The following is a 24,700-nucleotide window of genomic DNA, read 5'->3' on the forward strand; positions in this document are numbered from 1 at the left end:
CTTTTATGTTTTGTAGAAATTTACTATTTGACCTGACACATGGAAAGAAATTTCGATTTTCGATGTTTTTGCCCACACAGGGAAGATATAAATGCTCTAATTATGATTACGTTCCCATGTGGGTCAGTCACTCGATAAATAATCTGTTTACCTATGTTTTGTTTAAAAAACCTTGCTAATTTACGTTGCAGCATTTTTGTCATGCACATACAAGTTCTGAGCCCACATGTATTAAGATGCCAGTGATATCAAGTTTCATTATGGGAACTGTAAGAACACGTTTTTGGAGCTTGTCCCAAATTAGGAAGAAGTCGGAATAATTCCATTTTCCTCTAAACCCTGCACCACTGACCCCACACCACATGCCTGCAGTCATGTCATCAGTGTCTCACCATGTACCGTCGTCTGTGGCTGAGGCTGTCGTTGATCGTCCTCAGTGGTGTGCACATACTGGAGTGCGTTGGGGCCATCAGAACGGGAGCTATCAAAAACAGGCCTATGGAAACAAGAGTCACACAGCACGAGATTAACTGTACAGTTAATTTCTTTACAACGCCCTTTCACAGGGCTCTGCTGAAATTCTTCAGATGCAGTTTGCATGTGCAACATTTTTGTGCATGTGCGTATGTTTCCCTGCTCCCAGTGTGACTCTTTTACATGATCAGTTAACATTTAAATTTTAACGGAGGAAGTTAAATACCTTAGAGAGCACATCAAGAAGATGAGTAACACACTGAGATGCTGTATACATGTAGCTATTTTCAGAATTATTAGAAACTCACTCTGTGTCAAGCATGTGTTTTCATACATGTGATGCTTCCTTCTGTCAACATATGTGTCGCCTGCTGGTCTCAAGTTAAAACAAAGAACTTACTTCATAAGCTCATGTGGTTTTGGACTGGAAACCACAATGCTATCACCACTGTGATATCTTAGACAACACCAAAATGTTACCTTTCCAGGACCTAAACTAGTACTCAGATGTTTGTTTTTAAAAAAGTTAACACTGATGCACATGCACCATTAAACCAATCTGCAAAACGGAAATAGCGTCAAGGCCAGCCACCCTTTTCATTTAAGCCCATTTCTTTTCATATCATGCAAAAGAATGGATTAAAATAAATAACTGACGTCAGCATTAACGAGGTCTACATTTTTTCCTACCTTTTATCACCCAGATTTATTATATTGTTTATATACTGATGGGATGAGTCTAGTTATTTCATTCTTTGTTTTCTGACTTGGGAAAATAACATAAACAAAACGCCATATGTTCTGATTGTCTATGATTAGAGTTTTGGTTATGGTTGGAGTTAGGGATCCTCATCAATGACAACTGTGTGTGCTGTGTATGCCTGACAAAGGGTCTGAGCAGATGGGAATTAGCTGGTAGCAAAACTTCGTATAAGGTATCCTTTCATTTGTGAGATTATTGTTTTTGTCCATGTCCTGACAACAACAACAACAACAACAATAATAATAATAATAATAATAAAAACTACCTAATACTGTGTAGCGTATAGTAATTACCATCTTACTACAATGACCATGGCATATGTATTTCTGTAGCTTAACTGCTCCTAGTTTAATTAAAAATAAACTACATAGGGTACCAGGAATATCAACATCTACACATATTTTTTAAATTACTTTTATGAAACTCAGGTACTTATATGTTATATGTCTTATGTGTAGTGGATGATGTCAAAAAGCATGACAAAAATTACGTCTACATTACATATATGTGTACGCTGCTGTCTGTAAATTAATTGTGCTAAACATTTTTAGTGCAGTGGCTCTTTGGGGGTCACTGCAATGTGTTGTCATGGATATCTCTAAACACGTGTTAATCACACAGTGATGCTAATAGTGCTCGTAACTTATTACTTTGTCTTATGTAAGGCAAGGCAAGTTTATTTGTATAGCACAATTCAACAACAAGGTGATTCAAAGTGCTTTACAGAGACATTAGAAACAAGAACAAATAAAAAGCATGATTTAAAATTGATTAAAACAAGCAAATAACCTAACTAACTAATTAACAAACAAACAAACAAACAAACAAACAAACAAACAAACAAAACAGTATATAAAATCAAAACAGATAAAATCAGAACAGTAGATAAAATCAGTAGTTAAATGTAAGTTTTGAAATTTAAGCTTAAAGTGTGGATTTGGTGCTTTATTCAAATGCAGCTGAGAACAGGTGAGTCTTCAACCTGGATTTAAATAAACTGAGTGTTTCAGCTGATCTGAGGCTTTCTGGGAGTTTGTTCCAGATATAAGGAGCATAAAAGCTGAATGCAGCTTCTCCGTGTCTGGTTCTGACTCTGGGAACTGATAAAAGACCGGATCCAGATGACCTGAGGGATCTGGATGGTTCATACTGGGTCAGGAGGTCATTGATGTATTTTGGTCCTAAACCATTCAGAGCTTTATAGGCCAGCATCAGAACTTTAAAGTCTATCCTCTGACGGACAGGCAGCCAGTGTAAGAACCTCAGAGCTGGACTGATGTGGTCCACTTTTTTGGTCTTAGTGAGGACTCGAGCAGCAGAGTTCTGAATGAGCTGTAGTTGTCTGACTGATTTTTTAGGTAGACCTGTAAAGATGCTGTTACAGTAATCAAGCCTACTAAAGATGAATGCATGGACTAGTTTTTCCAGGTCCTGTTGAGACATCAGATCTTTTATCCTTGATATATTCTTGAGGTGATAGTAAGCTGACTTTGTTATTGTCTTAATGTGTTTTTCTAAGTTTAGGTCTGCATCCATCACTACACCCAAATTTCTCGCCTGGTTTGTGGTTTTTAGATGTATAGATTGAAGTTCTCTGGTGACCTGTAATCGTTTTTCTTTGGCGCCAAGGACTATTACCTCAGTTTTGTTTTTGTTTAGCTGGAGAAAATTGTGGCACAACCAGTCATTGATTTCCTCAATGCATTTACCAAGAGCCTGTAATGAATATGCTGTTTGCAAAGAAGAAGAACAATAAATATATGTTTTATTATTCATAAAGAAATAACATACATGTTTGTCTTTTTTTTTTACATGAATTAAAATCAACTTTGGCCTTAATTCTTTTAAACTAGTAGGACTTCTAAGACATTAGATGTTTGGATGTCATAATACCAACATGACAGCTGTAAAAGACGGTAAGCTCCGATTAGTTGTGGAGCAAAGTGTACCCTGTCATGTCTCTTGGTTGAGTAATACTTTATGACTCTAAAATCACATGATCTGATACACTGATGAATATATGCAGCATACCTGAATGGCGACACTGTCATAAGAGTCTACAGTCACTTCATATATTCGAAGCCTTTAATGAACGCAGCTGCTTTTATACATCCATCTTCATTTATAGCCTCAGCATGAACGGTTGGGTCAGCTGTTTAGAAAGCCACTTTCATGAGAAAAGTCAAACAACTTAACTCTCAGCACAGGGTCACATTTTAGCCACAACTTAAGAAAGTTCACAGGGCAGCCAACAGCAAGGAACAGACAAGATGATTAGTCTTAATAACATGGTGAGCGTGGCCCCACTGCAAAGAGGCAGCCTGTTTTAAGTCTGTACAGTATGTTCTTGGTCACAGGGTAAAGACAATTACAATTTAGCATACCTCTTGTTAAATCTGTACAAAAGGACAGTGTTGGTTTAACAAGTTACAAAGTAACAGGTTACTGTAATAGGATGAATACAGACATATAATGGAGGATTTAAGTGAGACATTACAGTCAAGGTACTTGCTTTGTGGGGATGATGCATTGTTGTTTTAAACATGTAACCCTTCAATGATTTTCTATAGCTTAGGGGATAGTCCAGTCCTAAAAGGTTTCACAGAAAGGCAAATGTGCAACTTTACTGTAAAACTATTTGAAAAAACAGCACTTGAAGGAACTCCTTAAATCTTGGTTTTACTAGACTTAAACTTATTCTAGTGAGTAAGGTTATTCTTTCCATGTGATCTTCCAGCTTGTTCTCTTGTACAGCTTCAGGACAAATCTTTTTTTTATTTTTTATCCATCTGATAGCTGTTAAAAAAGCCCCCCGGGTAAATGAAAACTTACACCTTCTGGTGACAATAAAGGAAAGGTCCCAAGGTCTCTGAGGAAATGATTGATCTAGTTTGTCTTAGCACGTTTTGTGTGAACCTCTACTCGGGTTATTCTGCAAGGGGGAAAAAAGGTGACTTTCTCTACCGTCAGAGATTAAAATGAAGTTCTCAAAATCTGACATCTTCTATGAAAAGAACCATATGGATACTTGACTCCACTGTATGTGTTTGAACATGTGCCAGTTCCAGAATCTTCTCTCAGTCTCAAATTCTTTCAAGGTACAAAGCTCAGGAAAAGAAATGAGGCATGTAAAAGCCACATACTACAGAATTCCTTTGGCTTAAATAATCACACCTGCATCCTTTGAGCTCTATTCAGACAGTTGTTGAGTACGTCATCATTGTCCTTGTGCTTTCCTTTTAAATTATTTAGAAGAGGGTGTACATGGTTCATAAAATGTGCTCCTGTATCTGAACCTACATGTCAACACATGTTGGTGCTATTCACGAGGGAATGCTTGCGACTCTGCCTGTGTGTGTGAAACTCATTGGATTAATTTCTACTGTTTCATTTTTGGCTAGTGTAGTATCCAGCTGATTTTAAGATTAAGTTTCACTCTGTTGGTTCTGAATGCAAAATGAATACACAGCAAAACAGGTTTGCCTTACAGTAGCAGACAAAGTAGAAACCCAGCAGGTTGTGTAATGTGAGTGGTCCCCTAAATGAATTCCATTCACTGCAAACACTATTAAAGCATTACCAGACTAATGCCTGAAGTACCTTTTGCTGTTTAGAGACACTTTATTGCTTTGCTCCCTGGACCACAATATTCTCCACATGTGTCATCCGTCACAGAACATCAGGTTTGTATGCAAAACTAATGCTTATGCTTATGTACTTATGGTCTAAAAAAGAAGTTATAAAGTTAAGTTTTAAATGTGGGCTATTATCATTTTTTAAGACAACTTAAAGTCGATCCCTTCTTGTTTGTTCTGTTACAGTAAATTACTGTAAATTTAACAAAGTTTATGCTCCACTTCTACCAATTATCAGTTTCTACTCGAATGTATAAGTACATTCGAGTCAAACACAGACCATTTTTATGGAACTGTTCAGAGTCTCTTAATGATAGTGTAATAAATGATATCTGACTGCAAGCATAGGTGACAGCAGGCAGTGGATTCAATGTAAAAGCCTTAACAAGACTTATGATAATAGCTATTTACAATAAGGCCATTTTTAATTCTTTAAATACTAATTTAGTTTCAAAGCCACACCAACTGGGAAAAAACAGCACAAACTATGATTTTAATGCGCAAGAATACATAAATGAGTGCTGCATTTCTAGGTGATGAAATTCAAACCCACCATTGTTAGCCCACCTTTAAATTACCAATAAATTAGACTGAACCCCAGTGCCTCAAAACGGCCCCTTAAGGCAGTTCTACGCTCTATTTGGGGCCTTTTAATTTGATTTTGCTGAAATCAGAATTTACCAATAAGTTTGCAGTTACCAGCTTGAGAGATGACATTATCCTAGCCCACTGAAATCCATGCACTAAAATGAAGTGTAGCAATGGAAAAATCCAAACTGAGACAGGTTATCAGACTAAAACTGTCATCACTTACGCCATTGCTTTTCACGTTGATGCCATTCTAAGTTGGGCCAATTAGTGAAGTCACCACTTTAGAACACAATGGACACAAGTCTCCCAGTTCATCGAGAAAATTAAGCCTTACATGGGTTCAGCTGCCCCTAAAATGAGTAAGCTACAGTGTAGATAAGATAAGAACCGAAACTGGGATACTGTGGCTGCCAGTGTTAGTTCCAATAGGAAAGCTCATATCACCTGATTTCCCTGATTTTGGAAAAGTACCACGATTTTGGAAAAGCACCAAGAAGGCAAATGTCTATGTCTATACACAGTGTGTTCCCAAATGTCATTTCTCAATCATTAATTCTACTCCCACTTATCCTATTCAGTTGCTGCACAGCTGGACCCCATCAAAGAAATTCTGAAGGAAGAGGAAATAAGCTGGACCATGCCCCTAGACATCACAGCGATAAAACACAAAGACAAACATTCACACTGATGTTCAAAGGCAGGTTAGAGTTTGTGAGTTTGCATGTCTTCGAATTGCAGGAAGAAACATCTGTGAACACACAATGAGAGGTTTGAAAAGCAAAAGGCCTGAGCTGAACCCAGGAACTTCCTACTTTAAGCGATACAGTAGTTTATTATAAGAACTTTAATGAGTCAGCATTTAAGATAAAGAACTAGTTATAGACAAACAACAAATCTCTTTAGTTATAGGAGTTGGTAGATTACAAATTGCCTAATCAAATGTAATGAACAAAGCAAAATCAATTATTACCAAGACTGCTAAAGTGAAGTACTGAAAACAAATGTGCTCCAGATTAATATTTAAATATAAAAAGTGTAAGTCTGTATTGTCGGATGACGTATAAATACTTTTCTTTTTTCATCTGTGATGTTTTTGCTTTCATTTTCTAATGGAAGTTGTTTGAGCCATTACAGGTTGAAGCTTCAGCTTCACCTTTTTTGGACTATATAATTATAGACTGACAATATTGTTGGTTTTGTTGGTTATTGTTATCTATTCATTTCCGAGAAAGGTGCTCTCTGTTTATGTGTGGGTCACACCTACAGGGTCTTTGAGTTAAAGAGCAAGCAACAGTTGTCTTTGTGATATTGCGTGTATCCTTCTACCCCATTACTAAGGCATGTATGTGTTTTTTCCTACTTCCTCATTCCTCATGGCCCCCAGCTTTCACTGTTCCTGACACTCAATCATCAACAGCTCTGCAAGAAGCCTGCGTACCTGACAGATCAAGCTCTGCAGCATTTCTACCCTCACTACTTGACTTTTTGGCACTCCATTTGTGTACTTGTGCATGTAAAAGTCAAACGAAGAATGTAAAGTCTATAGTCCATATTTAATCAGAAAAACAACCCATCTTCTCTTCCGTCAACTTTCCTGGGCATCTTGGTATTTCCCCGTCTCGTAAGCCTCAATCAGACCTCCAATCTCCACACAGAGACACAGTTCTGACCCAGCTTAACAGGAATGACTTCTTGTCAGTGTTTAAAGGTGTCCTGTCCAAGTCTGCGGATATGTATAATCCCAACTTTACTCAGTCTCTTACTCTATTCTTCTATGTGACAATTGTGGCTTAGTTTGATCTGTTTTAATAACAAAATGTTCACCAAAGTTTTATATTCATTTAAGTGTTACTATGATGTACTCATGAGGTTTTTTTTTATTAATGAAATGTTTTAAAATGCTCATATCTTCATATCATGTGAAAAAAATATCTGCATTGCCTAACCTACCGAAGTGTAACTTTGCAATCCTTCAAAAAAGAGTTTTAATAAATCTCAGGGACTTTGCCTCTAAGTGGAAAAATAAACAATGCTTTGCTAAGCTATGCCATGCTATGCTAAGTTAAGCTAAGCTATGGTATGCTATGCTTGTTTTTAAACTCTTATCCTCCCATGCATTCTGCATGGATGAGCCAAAACACAAATTTAAAACACATTATATCTATGACTGGACGTTTACATACATAAACCAAAAAGTCCCGCCTCCTCTGACAGAGTGCCTTGTATATTACCAAGTATAAAGCATTCCTGAGCATGAGAACTGTTAGGCTACAATCACCTTCAAGCTTCCCACAGTCATGGCCAAGGAACCCTTGAGTATTTTCTTTAGGTCTTTCCAAGTTTAAAATGTGAATGCTCCTTAATAAGGGTATGCAATTAGATTGCACACTACAAGGTTAACAGCTAACCCTAACAGTCAGAGTCTGGTCCATTCAATCAAAACTGGCTTTTTTCCACGTTGTCAAGATAGTGGAGACATGTTTTTATAAAACAATAATTTTTTTTCAGAGTTCTTTTAATGAACCAGCTCTCTGCACCAAAATCCCCACATTCAAGGGCTCGGTGACCCCAGGTTTCTTCCAAAACCCTATAAACATGCATTTTAATTATTGACAGTGCAGGCTGCCTCACAGTAAGAAGATTCTAGGTCAGGGATTCTGGGCCAGGTTACCAGCAGGTACCAGGTACCTACTGGTAACCTGGGGGGTTAAAATAAGCCAGGGGATTTTAAAAATCTAAAGGTATGACTTTCATTTTCAGTCAAAAGTACAAACACTCCTCCTCCTCTTAACCTGATAACACAATTCTGTAATGGGGACAGATATCGCAATGCATGACACTAGGGCTCCATCTCTTATGGTTTTGATTATAAACTGCCCACAGTCTTTTTTGTTTGTTGGTTGGTTTTAAAGAATTTGTAAACAAAGGAAAATGTTTCTGTCACTATTTGGAAGCATTATGGGATTTAGTCAAGCAATCGCAAAGGTGTGTGCACTGTTTATCTCAGCAAAGTTGTGGTTGAAAAATGTAACACACAACCCTCTGATGTGTGCTGTGGCAGCAAGTCTTCAGTTACAGTCTAGGAAGAACATAAGTGTTCCTGCCACTAAAGGAATTTAAATTAACAAAAATTAACTAGGATGTCAGTAAGCAAACATTCAGAGCATGGCTACGGTTGCACACAGTCTATATACAACCATGTTTTCATTTTCTACAACAAAACACTGAGAAACCACACAGATTTTACCAGATGTCATCTGTCCCTCTTGCAATATTCAGGTGTTTGCACTAGAAGAGGTTGAAGCACAGACTGTATTTGCTGGCACTGTAAAAATACATAAAACTGGTTTAACTAGCTATCAATTCTTACAATTTCTAATAGTAGGTTAATTAAAACTACAATACATGATGTATTAAGCAGCTTAGCCTTTAAGAATCTTTTCCTTTTAGCCGTTGCCAAACATTTGATGATGTTTATGCTTTAATAATGAAGTGCTGACAGTTTCCCATTTCTCTCTATTGCAACTCCTCCATTTAACTGCTTTTACGAAGCTTCAAGTGTTACTACTTAAATTTTGAACTAACATTTTTTAACAGCAGCTAAACAAGTAGGTTTAAAAAGTACATTCAGCATCCAGCCAGACATCAATGTCTTTTCATTTTGACCAAGTACAAAATCATAGCAAACCTGAAACTTAGTGACAGCTATTTGAATAATTTATTCAGTTTTTCTAAATAAAATTACATTACAATAAGGTACCTGAAGTATTTTACTGTGATCAGGAAATATGTAAAGGTTCCCTGCACACAACACCGTGTTCTGATATTACTACAGGGACATACAAAGCCAATAGGCAACAGATGTCCGACTGCTTTGGTGATAAATTGTAGTAAATCCATCACCTGAGATTGAGTAAGAATTTGTCTGCATTTTTTTTCTAGTTGCTGTAATGCGTCTAAAACCCATTTATTATAAGGATTACATATCTATTACAAGGTTGGCAAGATAGATGAAAGCTGAACATATATCACTTGTGGTTGTAAAATGCCTGCAGGTGGTGTACATGGGCCCCGGGGCGCAAGGAAACTGAAAAGAATGATATTCTAAAAGAAGAGCTTGACATGCATTTAGCTAGTCAGTGTATTCCTTAAATATGCTGATGCAGCATAATCGAAAACTGGATGAATTCACCCATCTTTTTTCTTTGCTGTTGTTTTTTTGAGTGTGTGTGCCAGGAAGGATATTCTGTTATGTATTTGTATCTAGATATGGACACATAAATACATATTTATATTTAATGATTTATGACTGCTCTTCTTTTTAAACGCTGATAAAAACTAGTAATCCTACTTGCATGGTACTTTAAATTTGAAAATTCCTCCGTATATGTTTCCATTTTTCTGCATTAATTTTCATGCAATTGAAACATATCTACTGGGTCTTTTATAAAATTTTGACTTTGGGCATATTTTAATGTTTTCTGCACACCTTCTCAAAGTATGCAGTTTACTTTTGTTGATTACCAAATGACCAAAGTGGTAACAATTGTGGTTCTGACACGTATATTCTCAGGCAATGCTCTATTTTCCAGAGAAGCAATGCTTTTTTTGGTTTGCAGCAAACCCACATGTTCACTTTACAAAAGATTTCAAGGACAATCTGCAAAGTAAATCTTAGAAAAGTTTCACGATTCTCACACTTCCTCTGTAAGTTCTTGACAAGTATACATACATATGAGTGTCTACATGTCAGGTCAGGTGTCAGGTTAGCCTGGAGTCATTTGCCACGTCAGTTAATCTCCTCGGCTGTCTCAGGAGTATTCATTCTCAGACAAACAAAAACAAATTGAATATCTGACTATTTACAGGTCTTATTAACCTGATACAATACAGCCAATCTTTTCAAAATCAGGACAACCAATAGGTTATTTTCATAAGCATTTCTGGTAGAAAAAGAGTATTGATGAGTTAATGACTACAGGCATGTGGCCCACCCATGATGCAACCAGGATTGGGCTTTGATTACAAGGAATGCAGTGGGTATTTGACACTAGCATTAATCACAGATAGACAGGTTTGACATAAGGGCTGAGACCCTGAAGACCTTCTGTTACTGTTCACAAAAAGAAACTGACAAATAGTATTTAAAATTGATGTTGCAGTTTTTTAACCCATAACATGGGAAAAAACAGACAGGCATTCATGAAAAGGTAAGTAGGTTTTAATAGCATTCTAACCTTATGCAAGACACACAATAATCAACAATGGCTATTTGCAACTTTATTTAGGTTTACACTAGGGCTGCCACAAACGATTAGTTTGATAGTCGACTAGTCACCGATTATTTTTGCGATTAGTCGACTAATCAGATCATGCATCCACTGGACGTACAGCGTACAGCTTATTGCACCAGCATGCATCTGCTCTGATATAACTATCATTAGCTTAAAGCTTTAAGTGTTTAAAGTCTGTGCTAACTAAAAATAAAGACAAGATGATAGTTTATTAAATTTTAATTAAATTTGCAGATTGTTTCGGTGAAGTTTAATAAACTCCTTGCTATCTAAAATATAACGGGACACCGGAGTAAATTCTCAAGCATTTCACACTTCTGATAATCAGCTGTCTGCTTGATGTTTATTCAGCTGTGTAAAAACTATAACTTTAATCTCAGCCAAACCGATTTACTCAGGAACAAATAAAATACTAAAAAAAGCCAAACAATAACATTAAGTTATCTAAGTGACTTATATTACATGTTTAACCTGAGTAGCGAAAGACGGCGGTGGGTTTGAAAACGATTTGCTGGGACTCCGCTGTTCTCACGGGCTCTAGTGAGCCTTGCCCCCGGCTAGCTATCGAGCTTTTGAAAATATGTGGTGTCTTGATAAACTGAGCAGATATTTGAGGTTTACACAGCTACATTCTCGCCTGAAAATATGTTAAACGTTTATTTTGTGACCCAGAAATAATAAGAAGAGTAATATTAAAACTACCTAGCTGCCACCATTGTTGGAAACTGAGCTGGGCTGCTCTATGAATTCTGGGACACAGCTTCTTCTTCTTCTTCGGGGTTTAACGGCAGCTGGCATCCTTGTACATGCAGTGCTGCCATCTTCTGTTTCAGTCCGTTATTACACTCTTAAATCCTACTACTTACTGCGTCTTTTGTGATCTTACAAAGCTTCAAACGACGCGTCGACTATTAAATCAGTCGTCAACGATTTTGATAGTCGACGTAATCGTGACTAGTCGACTAATCGTGGCAGCCCTAGTTTACACTGCATGCATCAGCTCACCTTTACAGCTAGCAAATGATGCTTTACATGTATACCGAGTGTATTTTACAGTCAATCAAAAATATTTGCATCAGGAAATAGAAAAAAATTCTAATACAAATTCCTCAGGCATCCCAATCTAAACATTATCTCATGCATCATGACGTCTGGGCACGAAAGTCTGGAAATGTGCCACGAAAGCATATCAGACTGTTTGGCCACTGGGCAGAGAGCAACCTTACAATCCCCCGGCCAAATCCTGTGACATCATGTCATAAATGCAAATCTATGAGGACATCGGCGATTAAATGCAAACTTGTATTTCAAATGTAGAACTGGTCACTGCCTTGCTAGTGTGCCACTACTTCCTGCACTCACCGAACGATATGTTACAGAAACACACTGTTCTAAGTTTCGTGGTTCTTTTGCAAGACATGCCAACAAACAAACCTTAATCAAGTTCCCACACGTCAGACAACGCACGCACACAACATCGTGCTTTAACACAGTATGAAGGCCTATAATGAAGAAAGGCATCCTTCCTTCTACCTGTAGGTGTCTGCAGGGATTCACTCTGCTAGGAAAAATGCCCAATTCTTCATCTTAGTAATTCTGAGAAACCTACTCTTACTAATATTATTAGACCAAAAGAAGTCATCATCCCACAAAAATCTGACCAATCGTCGTCTATGAAAATAACTGAGTCAGACCTAGAGGGAGTGAAAGAAAACACACAAAAGTAGCAAAGTACAAAAACAATGAGGCCATGGTCATTTTCCCTTCTAGTTTCACTGTGTCTCATACCGTCATCGCATATCTGCACAGAAAGCCCCTCTAGCCGTCTGCAAACTTTGAACAGGAACAACACACAAAAACAAGATTCACACACACACTTGCACATGCCTCTTACCTCCCAACAGGCAGACTGCAGTGGACAGCTGAACCATACTCTTTGGTTTAAGTCCTCTCCTCACTCCACAGGGCTTTGAACTCAACACAGTGAGTATGTAAAAATACACAGACTGGACGGGCCACACACACACTGCAGTAACACTGTGGTCTGAAACTCTTGTGCCTTCAGTGGGACGCACTCCCAGCTTTAGGTCCTCATTGTACTGTTGATCATCCAGATCCTTTAAATGGCTGCTGAAACAATCTGAAACAGGAAACGAAAAGCAGTCGAGCATTAGACATTAAGATTTAAAACCAAAATTACTAAATGTTTTCACATGTTTATCTGTAGTCATAAAAAGGTTTGAACGAATGGCTTTGGTTCCTACATGTAGCTTCAGTTATCTTTATGTTTCATTCATAATGTTACTCTTTTATTCCACAATGTCACATTTTATTTCCTGATTTCCCTTTTTACTTCACACACACCTCGTATAACCAGAAAGCAAGTTCAACAGCTGCTTCTTGGCTTAGCTTGGTGACACCTGACATCTAGTGCAACAAGAAAATTAGCTGCTGCTCTAAACAAACAGTACACATACACATGACCTAATATCTTATATTTACTTAGCCTAGCAAAGGCTGCACATAATATCCAACTAGCTAAACAAGTTTATGATAAAGAGACAGTGCAAACAGCAGTAGCAACAATTGGTTTTAAGGAGCGACGAGGTGAAAATGTTAAAAAGAAATCTCTATAATCAGCCAATTAATCACACTGTAACACTGCACACAAGAGCTCTGAACCTACAAGAAAACTGACACTGAGTAGATCTGTTTTCCCACAAGACAATGATCCCAGACAAGCCAATCAAAGCAGTTCAGTCAGAGGTCCCAACCTCAGTCCAGTATCTTACTTCCAAGAAGAATCATAAAAAACAAGTGTCTCTGCAGGGAAAGCTTTTTTAGAGCAATGACAGGTTGAACTTTAAAAATAACCAAGAGTGCCCAAAACATTTGCTTTGTTCAAAGCTATATATTAAATACTGGGTGTGTTCCAGGGCAAATGAAAGATCTGACCAACATAACTGGGAAGTTGTTTCATAGCATCTCATGGCCATCCATTCAAAAGATATTGAGATATTTTAGTCTAGACCAAAGTCCTGGACCTCACCAAGTGACTTTTACTGCCAGTTGTAAAGCTTTCCTAGCATGGCTATTTAGCCAAATGCTTGCACTGGGTTTAGGAGCTTTAAAAGAATCCAACATAATGAAGTCAGAAAGTAGTGTTTTTGTGCTGCGTCACCCCCGATCATCTCACAATGTGAAAGTTAAGCTTCTTGTAGAGATTCCAAAACTCCTGTGCGGCAAGGATGACTAACCCACACGACCAGCTGCTCTGTGTTTGTGGTACTTAGTCAAGTTGTTGAAAATGGAACCAAATGTAATGTCTGGGTAGATATTGCTTAACATGGTGATTCTCAAATGTTTGTCAAAGTTGTGTATATATATATAAAGTTATGACTGTGTTTTTACATTTCTATTTGAGTCCTTTGCATAAACTAATTTACAAACACACAGGCAAAATCTATGAGTTCAAAAAAAGAAATTAATTAATTAAACTGTCAAAGCAAAGCCTGCTCATGTGCTCAACGGGCCTCAGCCAAAATGTATCAAGTGGCAGGAAAACCTGGCTAACACCATCAATTTGCCATCAGGCAAGCAGAAATGGCCCTTAAACATCATACATCCATTTTGAGAGAGATTTCCAGAGAACACAGTGTCTCAACAAGAGCTCTAAACCCGTTTGTTCTGATAAAATGATGGAGGGAAATTATATGATAAGTGGAGTTTGTTTCAAAGCAGATAAAAGCTCACACTATACCAGATACTCTCTTGCAAAAACCAAATTACAGCCATCATTCTAGGTCCAAATGCTCATTATAAGGCTTTCTGTGACAATAATGAAGATTTTTTTTCAATTTTCTTCAAACAGACGAGTGTGCTGCATAATTTTTGTTTGCCCTTTGGTGTGCTTTAAAGTAATAATTTTCAGAAACATTCAGTTTCTTATACAACCTAACACAATGTCAACCAAACTCAAGCTAAAGTTTACACACACTCACACATTTACAAAAAATACACTTTCGATTTCTTACAGTACTTTGTACACACATCTGCTTCATACTGCACTTGGACAGAGGTGAACTTCATTTCAGACCACTCACAAAGCGGCACCAGCACCTATGCTGTTATTAAAACCTCAGAAATACTCAGAAAATGAGCACAAACTGCAAACAGCCATCATCAATGAAGACCAATCTTCTCATTAGCTGTTCCAATGAAAGACAAGGTTTTTCAAGAACTCCTGCTGCAATAGCAAATGTGCATGTCTGATATATTATATTAAATTCAGTATATAAATAACAGGGCTGGTGCCAGATGCCAGTTTGACACACCGGTTGAGCAAGTGCCGTTTTTGCCTTACAGCTCCAATGTAGTGACTCAGATTTAAGTCCCACCTGCCTCCCATTGCTGCTTTGCTTTCGTTGACAGGAAAAAAATATATATCAGAAAATTAGAAACATTTCAGGCCAAGTTTGGTAAGCCTCTATCCAATATCTTTTTCTGTGGCTAAACACACAGCTTCTAATTTGTAAAATCACTAACATTTTCTCAGTATACTTTAGCGTGTCTATTTGACACCAGAGAAAGGCATTAAAACGGGTACTTATGCGGGACTTATACATAGTTTGAGTGTCTTTTTCTAATCCTCTCTCACCTTCCTCCTCATCCTTATCTTTCGCAGCCTGATGATAAAACTTTTGTTATATCCATTGCAGCATTCCTCAGTCTCACATCACACCTCAGTGACTTCACTGTTGGTAAAATATGTCACCAGCATTTAGAGGATTGTGACATTGAGCCCATCCGTTGCTTCAAATATCAACAAATGACTTCAACCAACCGCTGGAAAAATAGTCAGTGCGTGGCACAAAAGATAAGTCACCTTTTACTCACACACCTCTCCTGTTTGTTGCAGTGTTGAAATGTATCTGATGCAGATGTTTGTGCAGTTTAGCTGCAGGCTACTTGTGCTTTGAGGGCCCAAGCTCCCCTCTGAGATCGATAAGGCTCCTCTATCCTTCACAATCTAGGCTGTGGCAACTGCTGCAAGGTTTTGAGATGTCGCCACTGATTGTATAACTCAGGCTTGCAAAACTGTCAATACGCCCATACTGTCACACTTGCATGTAAGATTTTCTTAAAAAAAAAAAAAAAGACTAAGAACAGAAGAGAAAGGAAAAAAAAAGCAGCTCTTAGCATTAAATACCCTCCGCACCTAACGAAACCGAAAGTAATGCCGGACCGCTCAAGGCACAGCTGCACACACGAGCACATGCAGGAACACCCACAGAGAGAGAGAGACAGGGAGAGACAGTAAAACAATCACACCTTTATGTCCAAAAATGAAATCTCAAGAGATTAAAATCTGCCTCCAAGACCACGCAAATGGCACTTTTCTCTCTGTGAGTGCGCTCGTTGGCATGACCATTAATAGCCCTTAAAACCCTACAACAGCCACACACCTAAGTATTTAACTCTAAATGCAAATCAAAACCAATTTTACATTTTAATCTTAAAATAAAGTTTCAGTCCTCAGAGATGAAAATCTGCCAGAAAGTCAGCGTTTTCACTTTTCACAAATGACCTCACTCCCAGACTATCAATTTGGTCCTCACCACGTAGGCTACAATATTACGCAGGTACACACATACCTCCAAAGTCCCTTTGCCTCGCACTCCCAGGGTGAGAAATCCTTTTCAAATGCGACGGTTGTAGTGAGCCTTTGTTAAATGCGAAGAAAAGCTGAACGATAGAAATCCGGTCTTAATCTTGTCAGTGAAGGAAGTCCACTACTGGATTTGTCCATCCACGGAGTCCTGGTGCGCTGTCTCAGTGTGCCGCCAAGTGCGCCACAGGCTGCCGCTCCTTCGGTCAATTCCAGTCACCACATAAATAGCTGCCAAACCTTCAAAATAAAAGCACGCCATCCGGCATAGACCCTCCCCTTGAAACGAAAAAGAGTCTATACGGACATTTTAATCATTTCAGTGGCTATAAAACTGACAACTGAGCGAAAAAAAATACTGAGCAAAATATGACTCATATTTGTTTATGACAAGACTGAAGGTTTGCCACCTCATCCAAGAAACACAGACTATTCTCCTTATTGAAACTGATATAGCATCACTGTATTAGAAGGTTTATTTATGTAACAATTACCTTACTTGTATTTTAACAATTTTGACACCCCATCATTAACTTTAATCTTCATACCTCCAGTAACTGATTCATTTAATAAAATTAATAATACAATTAATATTTATTAAATATGAATTTTACTATCAGATTTTACACAGTTTTGTTTCCACACAGCCTGATCCATTCTGCTGCTAAACCTGTGAATTGATGTTACACTGGAGAGAGATTGATATATCGTTAGCTATTTGCACATATAATGCTATCGGCATTCATAACAGCCAACTAATGAACATTTAAAAGAAAGACGAGAGAAACACCCTTCAACAGCGATATGAGTGTTGATTTTTGCATAACTTGTCCACCAGAGGGCACTTTATGAGTTCCATGTTGGCAATATTTGCTGGGAACAAACCAGCTGATCCAAACAGGTTACATGAGTAATGACGACTTCAACTCAGTTTTATTTAAATAGCATCAAATCCCAACAACAGCTGCCTAAAGGTGCTTTGTATTGAAAGCTAAAGACCCTACAATAACATACCCTAAAATTGATTTGAGACAAAAACTGCATTCTTATATTAACTTAAAAATGTTCATAAAGAACTACACATAAAAAGCATGTTTTGTATGTCTGGAAGAAAAATAAAGCAATAAATCGGCTGACATATCAGATTTTTATATCACCAAGTATTGGTATAGGTTTAAAATTGTGTATTTTTAATGAAAGCCAACTTCCTTTTAAATGAGTCCTTTAATTCTTCCTTAGCAACATAGAGGGACACTAAGTGAGAAACATAGTTTGGAAGTTTCAGCCGGAATTGCCGGTGGCTTTCCCACTCTGGCTTGACACATGAAAAGAGAAAACAGATGATACCTCGACTCGTGTTAATTTTCCACTGGTCTGCAGTGAATATGTTTTCATTCACCTTCTTCACTGCTCTTACAGCTCCGTTCACAAACTGTTCCTCAGCTTTTCCAAGGTTGTCTGGTGCACTCACCTTTGTGAACTAAAGTCCTGCTGGGAAGACAAACACTGAAATGCAATCAGAGGTGAACCAGACTGGTTATGTGGCACAATAAATAATGTCTGCTCAGGTTTTTAAAGACCAACTTGTATTAGAAGACTGGAGATCTCAAAGACTTCTTTGACTTTAAGATTCAAATTACCCATATTTATCTCTATTCTTTTTTGAGGGCACATTAATTAATAAACAGTCTGCTATTCATAACTGCTTATCTTGAGACTCTGTGGAGGGTAAAGCGGCTGCCTGAGCTTGCACGATGTGGTATATTTCACTTTAGATGGGAGCCAAATCATACCAAAACACTCAGGACCAAATCCTCACCACAACCACATGTCTCTCTCCAGAATGGCTGCTGAGCTCAGATGGGAAAAGCCCACGGGAGTGCAGGACATAGCCACGGACATTGTTTTTGAGGTAATATTTCCATTAGGTCATATGAGATCACATTTGCCAGAGTTTTCTAACCATTACCAAACCAAGATTAGGCACTCATCAAAAAATGGAAATGGTCAAGAAAAAGAACCGACCAATAAGTCATAATTTAGAAAATTTAAAAGACTTGCTGTTTGGTTCACAGAGTTTGACTCAACAAAATGATTTCTCACACCATAGCAAACATTCAGAAAGTACCGTAAATTCATTTATTTTCATTTACAGTATAGACTGTAAGCATCTCTTATAAGCAGTGTCTCACAGTAAGTTGTGATTTCTTCTGTTCTGTATGAAATAATGAGAGTGCAATGTTAATCCCTGCAATTACTGTCATCAAAACATTCATAGTTTACATCAGAAAATACATAGAGAGTGCATTGTGCAGCATTTTGGCCGCCAGCAAACTATAACACCCTGGGAGCACTTGTCATTCTGATGGCACTGTTTCAATCGTTACCTTAAATATTTACTTTTGAGAGATAAATCCAGAGCAAGTTATGATCAATACATTTTGCAGCGCTGTTTAAATGAGTTATGTTCAGGACTAGCACCTCTGTTTTGGAAATGCTACAGACAAGTCAGGAAACAGACTACACAGAGAGAGAACAGAAATACATGTTTGGTAATTGATAAGGTGCATTCAAAAATGATAAATTAGGAGAAAGTGTTGGTCAAAGATTAAACAAATGTAAGGCAGAAAGAGTAGAAAATGTAAAAATCACCTTTTTATCACTAGCAATCCGAGCATTTATGTTCAGGAAAAGTCAGGACAGTGGCCAGATTTATTAATTTCCCACATGCACTTCCAATATGTTCCTGCTAAATTATGGTAAGTTTCTTATTTATTTATGTTCAGGCACACATTTAATGTAATGTTGTGACTTAGATGTTGTTTCATCGACACACAAAAGTGGATAAATACCTAATGAGGTGCTTATTATTTGTTGTACGACTTCATTAGACTGTAACAACAGCACATTAAAATATTAATTCTTTATGACTCTTCACTGCTGAATTTTAAATCTTTGCTAAAAGGCTCCGTGTTCCAGAATAAATACCAGAAACATGATGTGTCTGACTTTAGTGAAAGTGCCGAAGCTATTCAAGGTCAAATATTAAACGATACACCTAGCCAATGCCCTCAAGACAAGATGAGTCACATGATTTGCATTCTCATGATCTGAGCATTCAGATGATGCCATCAGGCCCAGTGAATGAGGAGATTACCTTGACATAAATGAAAGTGGTACTGAGAGTACAATTTGATGATGAAGTCTTATTCATTCGATGCTAGCACAGCACTTATTGTTGGAGCTTTTTTTTTTACTTAAAAATGTGCTGCGTAACAGCTTTCTGTTAAATAAAGCATCAAATGCAACATCAAAAAACAAAACAAAAAAAAACCAGAAAATAAAAACATCAAAAAGTACAACCATAGAAATGCTTCCCCTTTGCCAAAAACAGTGACTCAGCTTTGGTAGAAGTGCTTGGTTGCCACCAGTAAAGAAGTCTGTGGTTGTACTCGGAATTGTTATTGTGTAGAGTTCTGCATTTCTATTGTTCACTGTTGCCTAAATGCCAACTCAACTGAAGATTGGTTAACAATAATTTTAAGGTCTGCAAATGTAAAATACAATGTAATATGAAATATTCCCCACTTGTAGCGTGAGACTTTAAACCATGCCAATAAAACAGACTGGGGAGTCTACAGGTATGGACACAATGCAGAGAAGTCTCTCCATCTCTCACTTCTTCCTCCTCTCTCCTCCACATCTCAGTGATACCGAGAAAGGCTGAGAAGTCCAACTCATAACACTTTGGTCAAGAGGTCATTTGTTTATTCTGGGCCAGTGAAAAGCGTAACCAGCAGCATTTTCATTCCTCGCATTGGAGTGAGGACAGAGGATAACCAGTGGTGTTTTGTTTTTACTGGATTTTAACTCATAGAGAAGAAATGTCTCCGTGCACAACGTAAGCCATGCACAACATTTTTAATCACCATTTATGGAAAATGGATTTGTGTCAAATTTCAGAAATCCAGAGTTTTATGTTTGGCTGATTATCTTTTCCCATTCCGGTTTTATGTTTTGCACAAACGCTGCATATTTATGACTCGTAAACGCCATAAACTTAGATAAGCAGTTCCAGCACAAGCTACAAGCTCCAAGAATGCATTTTCAAAAATAACAATTTCTTTAAAAATCATTGGTGGTGAAGTACAGAACAACACAAACATATTTAAATTCATGTAAGTTTCCACTTCGCATTAGTATCCCACAAGAAAAATGATGGACTTTCATTATTAATAATGCAACTGAATTCTGTCTTTTGTTGCGCTTCTGTTGTTTGTTAAATTTCAAACATCTGGTGTGTAGTAGAGACCTAGCATTAAAAATGTGCATACGGCAATCTGAGTTACAAAGCTGATGTCACCTGAGTAATTCACAGGTAAAAAGGCTAAATTATAAAATTCTCTCAAAGTAATCAGCTACTTGCAGACACCAAATGCCTTCTAAAGACGGCTAAGTGTTGGCAGTAGGACTATGAAGCAATAAGCTGAAATGTTAATTCATCCTCTTTACATCTGGTTAGTCTCTCATATAATCATGCAGCAATATAATGCACAGAATCCACATATCCATTGCTATTAGTTAATATCATTCAGACTTTAAGTGGGCATTAAGATTAATTTAATGCAAAAGTGTAGTAAAAGGGCATAAATAAAACAGGCCTGATGTGTTTGTCTAAACTTTTAGCTAAGGAATATTGCTTGCATTCTTTAGCGTGATGTATAGATAGAGGAATGACACACAGTTATGACACTTAGCTGAGTTGAAAGTTATAGGTCTGGTCGCAGATTTGTTGCCAAGGTGGTACACTTGGTTACATGTTGGTGATAACTACTGGGCTCTTCTACGTTGGATTTAAAATGATCAAATGGTCATAATGTATGCAGTTCATTTCTCATTTGACATTTCATGCTTCAGAAATTGACACTGAAGGGTTTGAAGCTAACCACATAAACCAAAGAGTGAAACTAAAAATATACAAAGGAACAGCAATGGTTCCAAAGTGCAGTGTCAGTTTTATTGAACTGAGATAAAATCAAATATACATTTTAAAACAGTTGAACTACGTACTGATCTCAGATTCTCTGTTGGTGAGAGTTTCAGGTGTCATATGCTACATTTGCTATTAATGGACAATATTAGAATGTGCCCAGAAATGTTTTAAAAATTCCCACTTAAGTTTAAATAAATAAAGAATGAAAGCACCAACAGTAAAAATGAAAAATAATGGGATATTAAATTGTGAGGGACACAACTGGAACACACTTTTTGGTTTTAAAGTTTTACCTGCAATGTTGTGCAAAGAGGAAAAAGTTTTGTTTTTTTAATAATAATATTAGTAATTTTGATCATGTGATTCAGATACAGTTTTAATAAAGCTGCAGTTAACAGTAGGTTAATCATATTCTGAGGGCTTCAAGTATAAAATCGACCCTTTGTAAAGCACATGTTTGTATATTTTGTTGTTCACACAGCAAAGGCTCACTCTGTAGCTGTAGCTCAGGCGGTAGAGCAGGTCATCTTCTGATCGGAAGGTTGGTGGTTCGATTCCTGGCTTCCCCTAGTCTGCATGCCAAATATCCTTGGGCAAGATATTAACCCCAAATTGCTCTCCGGTGCATCCATCGGAGTATGAATGTGTGTGAATGTTACTTAGAAAGCACTTAGAGCAATGTGCTTGTGCGAATGGGTGTGAATGGGTGAATGCACAAGCGCTTTGAGTGCTCAGAAGAGTAGAAAAGCGCTATATAAGAACCACTCCATTTACTCTCAGTCAAGAGTTTTAAGGCAGATCATTATATCCTGTGGCTGTAACTGATCTTCTGCGCTGCATCACTCTCCATATTAAAAGCCGCACTTCACTGACAATGTGGTTTTCCTGCAGTTAAAGTTTCCATAGCTTTTCTCCTTATTCAGAGGAATCAAAGACATGTTTTACATTCAGCCTGCCAAAATACGCAGACAAGGCTAGAAGTCTGCCAGTGTGTTATTCTGTAATGTTCCTCCTTGCTGTTATGTCGTATTCACTGTTGAAGTGAAGCAAAGGCACAGTGAAACAGGATTGAGATGAGAAACGGCCTAAAAGAGCCAGCACTGAACAGAACTGGGGCTATTTGGAAAGGTGACGTCTTCCAGCTGGGAGGAGCTGGTAGAAATTACTGGAGTAAAAACACACCGACCTCACTCTGCAACTGGACTGAGGACTGAAACCTTAAAGTACAAGATAATGTACTTTCATAGTTGATCCATATTTATTGTGAGCAAAAAACTCAAATAATTTAAGCACCCACTCACATCACATGTGATGACAGTACTAAGGAGACTTGTCTGGGCCCAACTGAGATTGCAGGTGAAAACATCTCTCAGCTCTCTGAAGTTTCCACATCAGCCAGTTCTGGCTGATGGTCTGGGAGAAATCTTCTGCATGTGAATAAGACTGAAGAAATTGTGATCAGGGGATGAACAGGCTCTATTTTGAAGGACGTTGTGATCCTTTTCCATCAGCCAGTTGAGACAGGCACAGTGTCCTTTGCTCTGGTCTGCTGGTGGGGCAGTATCAGAACTGGTGACCAACAGACTGAATAAACTGATTAGGAAGGCTGTCTCTGTGATTTGGTGCAAACTGTGGTAAAGAAGAGGGAACTGATCCAACTGTTATGCATCGTGAATAATCCTGACCACATTTTGCATCACTTGCTGGACAGGAAGAGATTCCAACAAACTGATTCAGCTACGCTACCACAAAGAGAGATGCAGGGAATCTTTCATACCACATGCAATTACCCTCTATATTACAACACATCTGATCTTTCACATTAGCACTTTACCCTACATTCTTAACACACTGAAGTAACTACTACACTTGACATTGTTATAACAAGCCATTTAAATTTTAAATTGTACTCTATTAACCATTTAAAGTCAGTTTTTTACTTGTTGACTTTAAAAATATTTTATTTTCTGCATGCAATTATTTTATTTTATTAAGATACATAAAACACAGCTTCTTTAAGCTATAGGCAACATGCTTTTATGTTTATCTGAATTTTTAAATACTGTACTGAAGGAGTTTCCCAAAGGTGCAACAAATAAATAAATCGTTCCAGTTTTTGTTTTTAATCCTGTCCAGCAGGACTGTCATCACTCTAGCAGTTTTCTGTTTGGAGGAATAAGACTTGTTAGTCCCCCACTGTTTCCCCTATTTAATTTTCAGTGTATAGTGCTACTGATGAATTTGGATTTTTTATTTACTATGAACAAAACCATGACAACAATTAAGATGACTACAACAGCACTCTTTTAATAGAAAATGAATCACTGTTTTTCCTTTCTTTACTTTTTTCCCCTGATGTATCCAGTTGTCCTCATTAAATAAATTACATCCATGTTCGCCACGACCGCACAGTAACATAAGCATGATTCATTGATTAACTGTAATTTCATGTGTTTTCAAACAAGGCAGCGAATCCCAGAAAGAGCTGATTGACCACATCACCCTACAAAACTTCCAGAGAAAGAGGGTTTAATTTTTCCTTCAGTGTGGCAGAGCTTCAGGACAGTGATGACAGATGTGACTAAAGGACAGCAGAGGTGAAACGATGGCTGGAAACCAACAGTAAAGTTCATGCTGCTTCCGTCACTCCAGCCATATGTGTATCAGTCATATTTCCTCCTCTTGTGTGGTCAACTTTCAGTCAGGCTTTGGTTTCAGCTGGAATCTTCTTTGTTGATTTTTTTTCTTGCTTGCCAAGGAGAGTGAGCCTGCAAAGTCATTTAAGTGTGATTTTATCACTTGAATCGATTTTTAAAAAATCATGCCTCCAAGGCACGAGACATGTTTTGCCCTAGAAATAATATAATGAGACGATGATCCGTGGCACGATGAAAGGATGTTATTTAGTATATGCAAGAATTGTAGGAACAAGATTGCCCGTCTAATATAGTTTGTCTGACAAAATTGGCAACCAAGCATCATAATTTAGCTCGCTGCCTGTAAATTGCATTTTCTCTGACCCCAGGGCCCAGGTTGCTTGAATCTTCATGTGATCCAGATTAGGGCTGTTTGTTGATTCATTTGATAGTACTTTGTATACTGCCTACAAATTATATGCGTTCTGGTCGGCTCTGTACCTCACTATTTACATCCCAAGCTAATCTAGGAAGTAGAGTGTCCTTTATTTAGAAAGGTGGAATGTAAGGGTCTGGAGGTTGTATTGTCCTGGCACTGACCTGCAGTGAATGTTTATTTCATCCACCATGACCGCAGTCTTTCCCT

The 24,700-nt window shown here is 37.8% G+C and overlaps 1 protein-coding gene across 1 annotated transcript in view; it reads right to left on the reverse strand.

Annotated features, from left to right (window-relative positions):
* il34 (interleukin 34) overlaps positions 1-16,620 on the reverse strand; it is a 28,089-nt gene extending 11,469 nt beyond the window's left edge. Inside the window, exons 1-3 of the mRNA XM_080867283.1 lie at positions 16,412-16,620; positions 12,652-12,897; positions 393-496 (exon numbers count right to left, since the gene is read on the reverse strand). Of these exons, the coding sequence (XP_080723409.1) occupies positions 393-496; positions 12,652-12,688 (141 nt within the window). The 5' untranslated portion in view covers positions 12,689-12,897; positions 16,412-16,620. The remainder of the gene's footprint in view (positions 1-392; positions 497-12,651; positions 12,898-16,411) is intronic.
* Positions 16,621-24,700: the final 8,080 nt, after the last annotated feature.

Source organism: Rhamphochromis sp. 'chilingali' (genome assembly GCF_963969265.1).
Source record: "Rhamphochromis sp. 'chilingali' genome assembly, chromosome: 2".
Lineage (NCBI taxonomy): Eukaryota > Metazoa > Chordata > Actinopteri > Cichliformes > Cichlidae > Rhamphochromis > Rhamphochromis sp. 'chilingali'.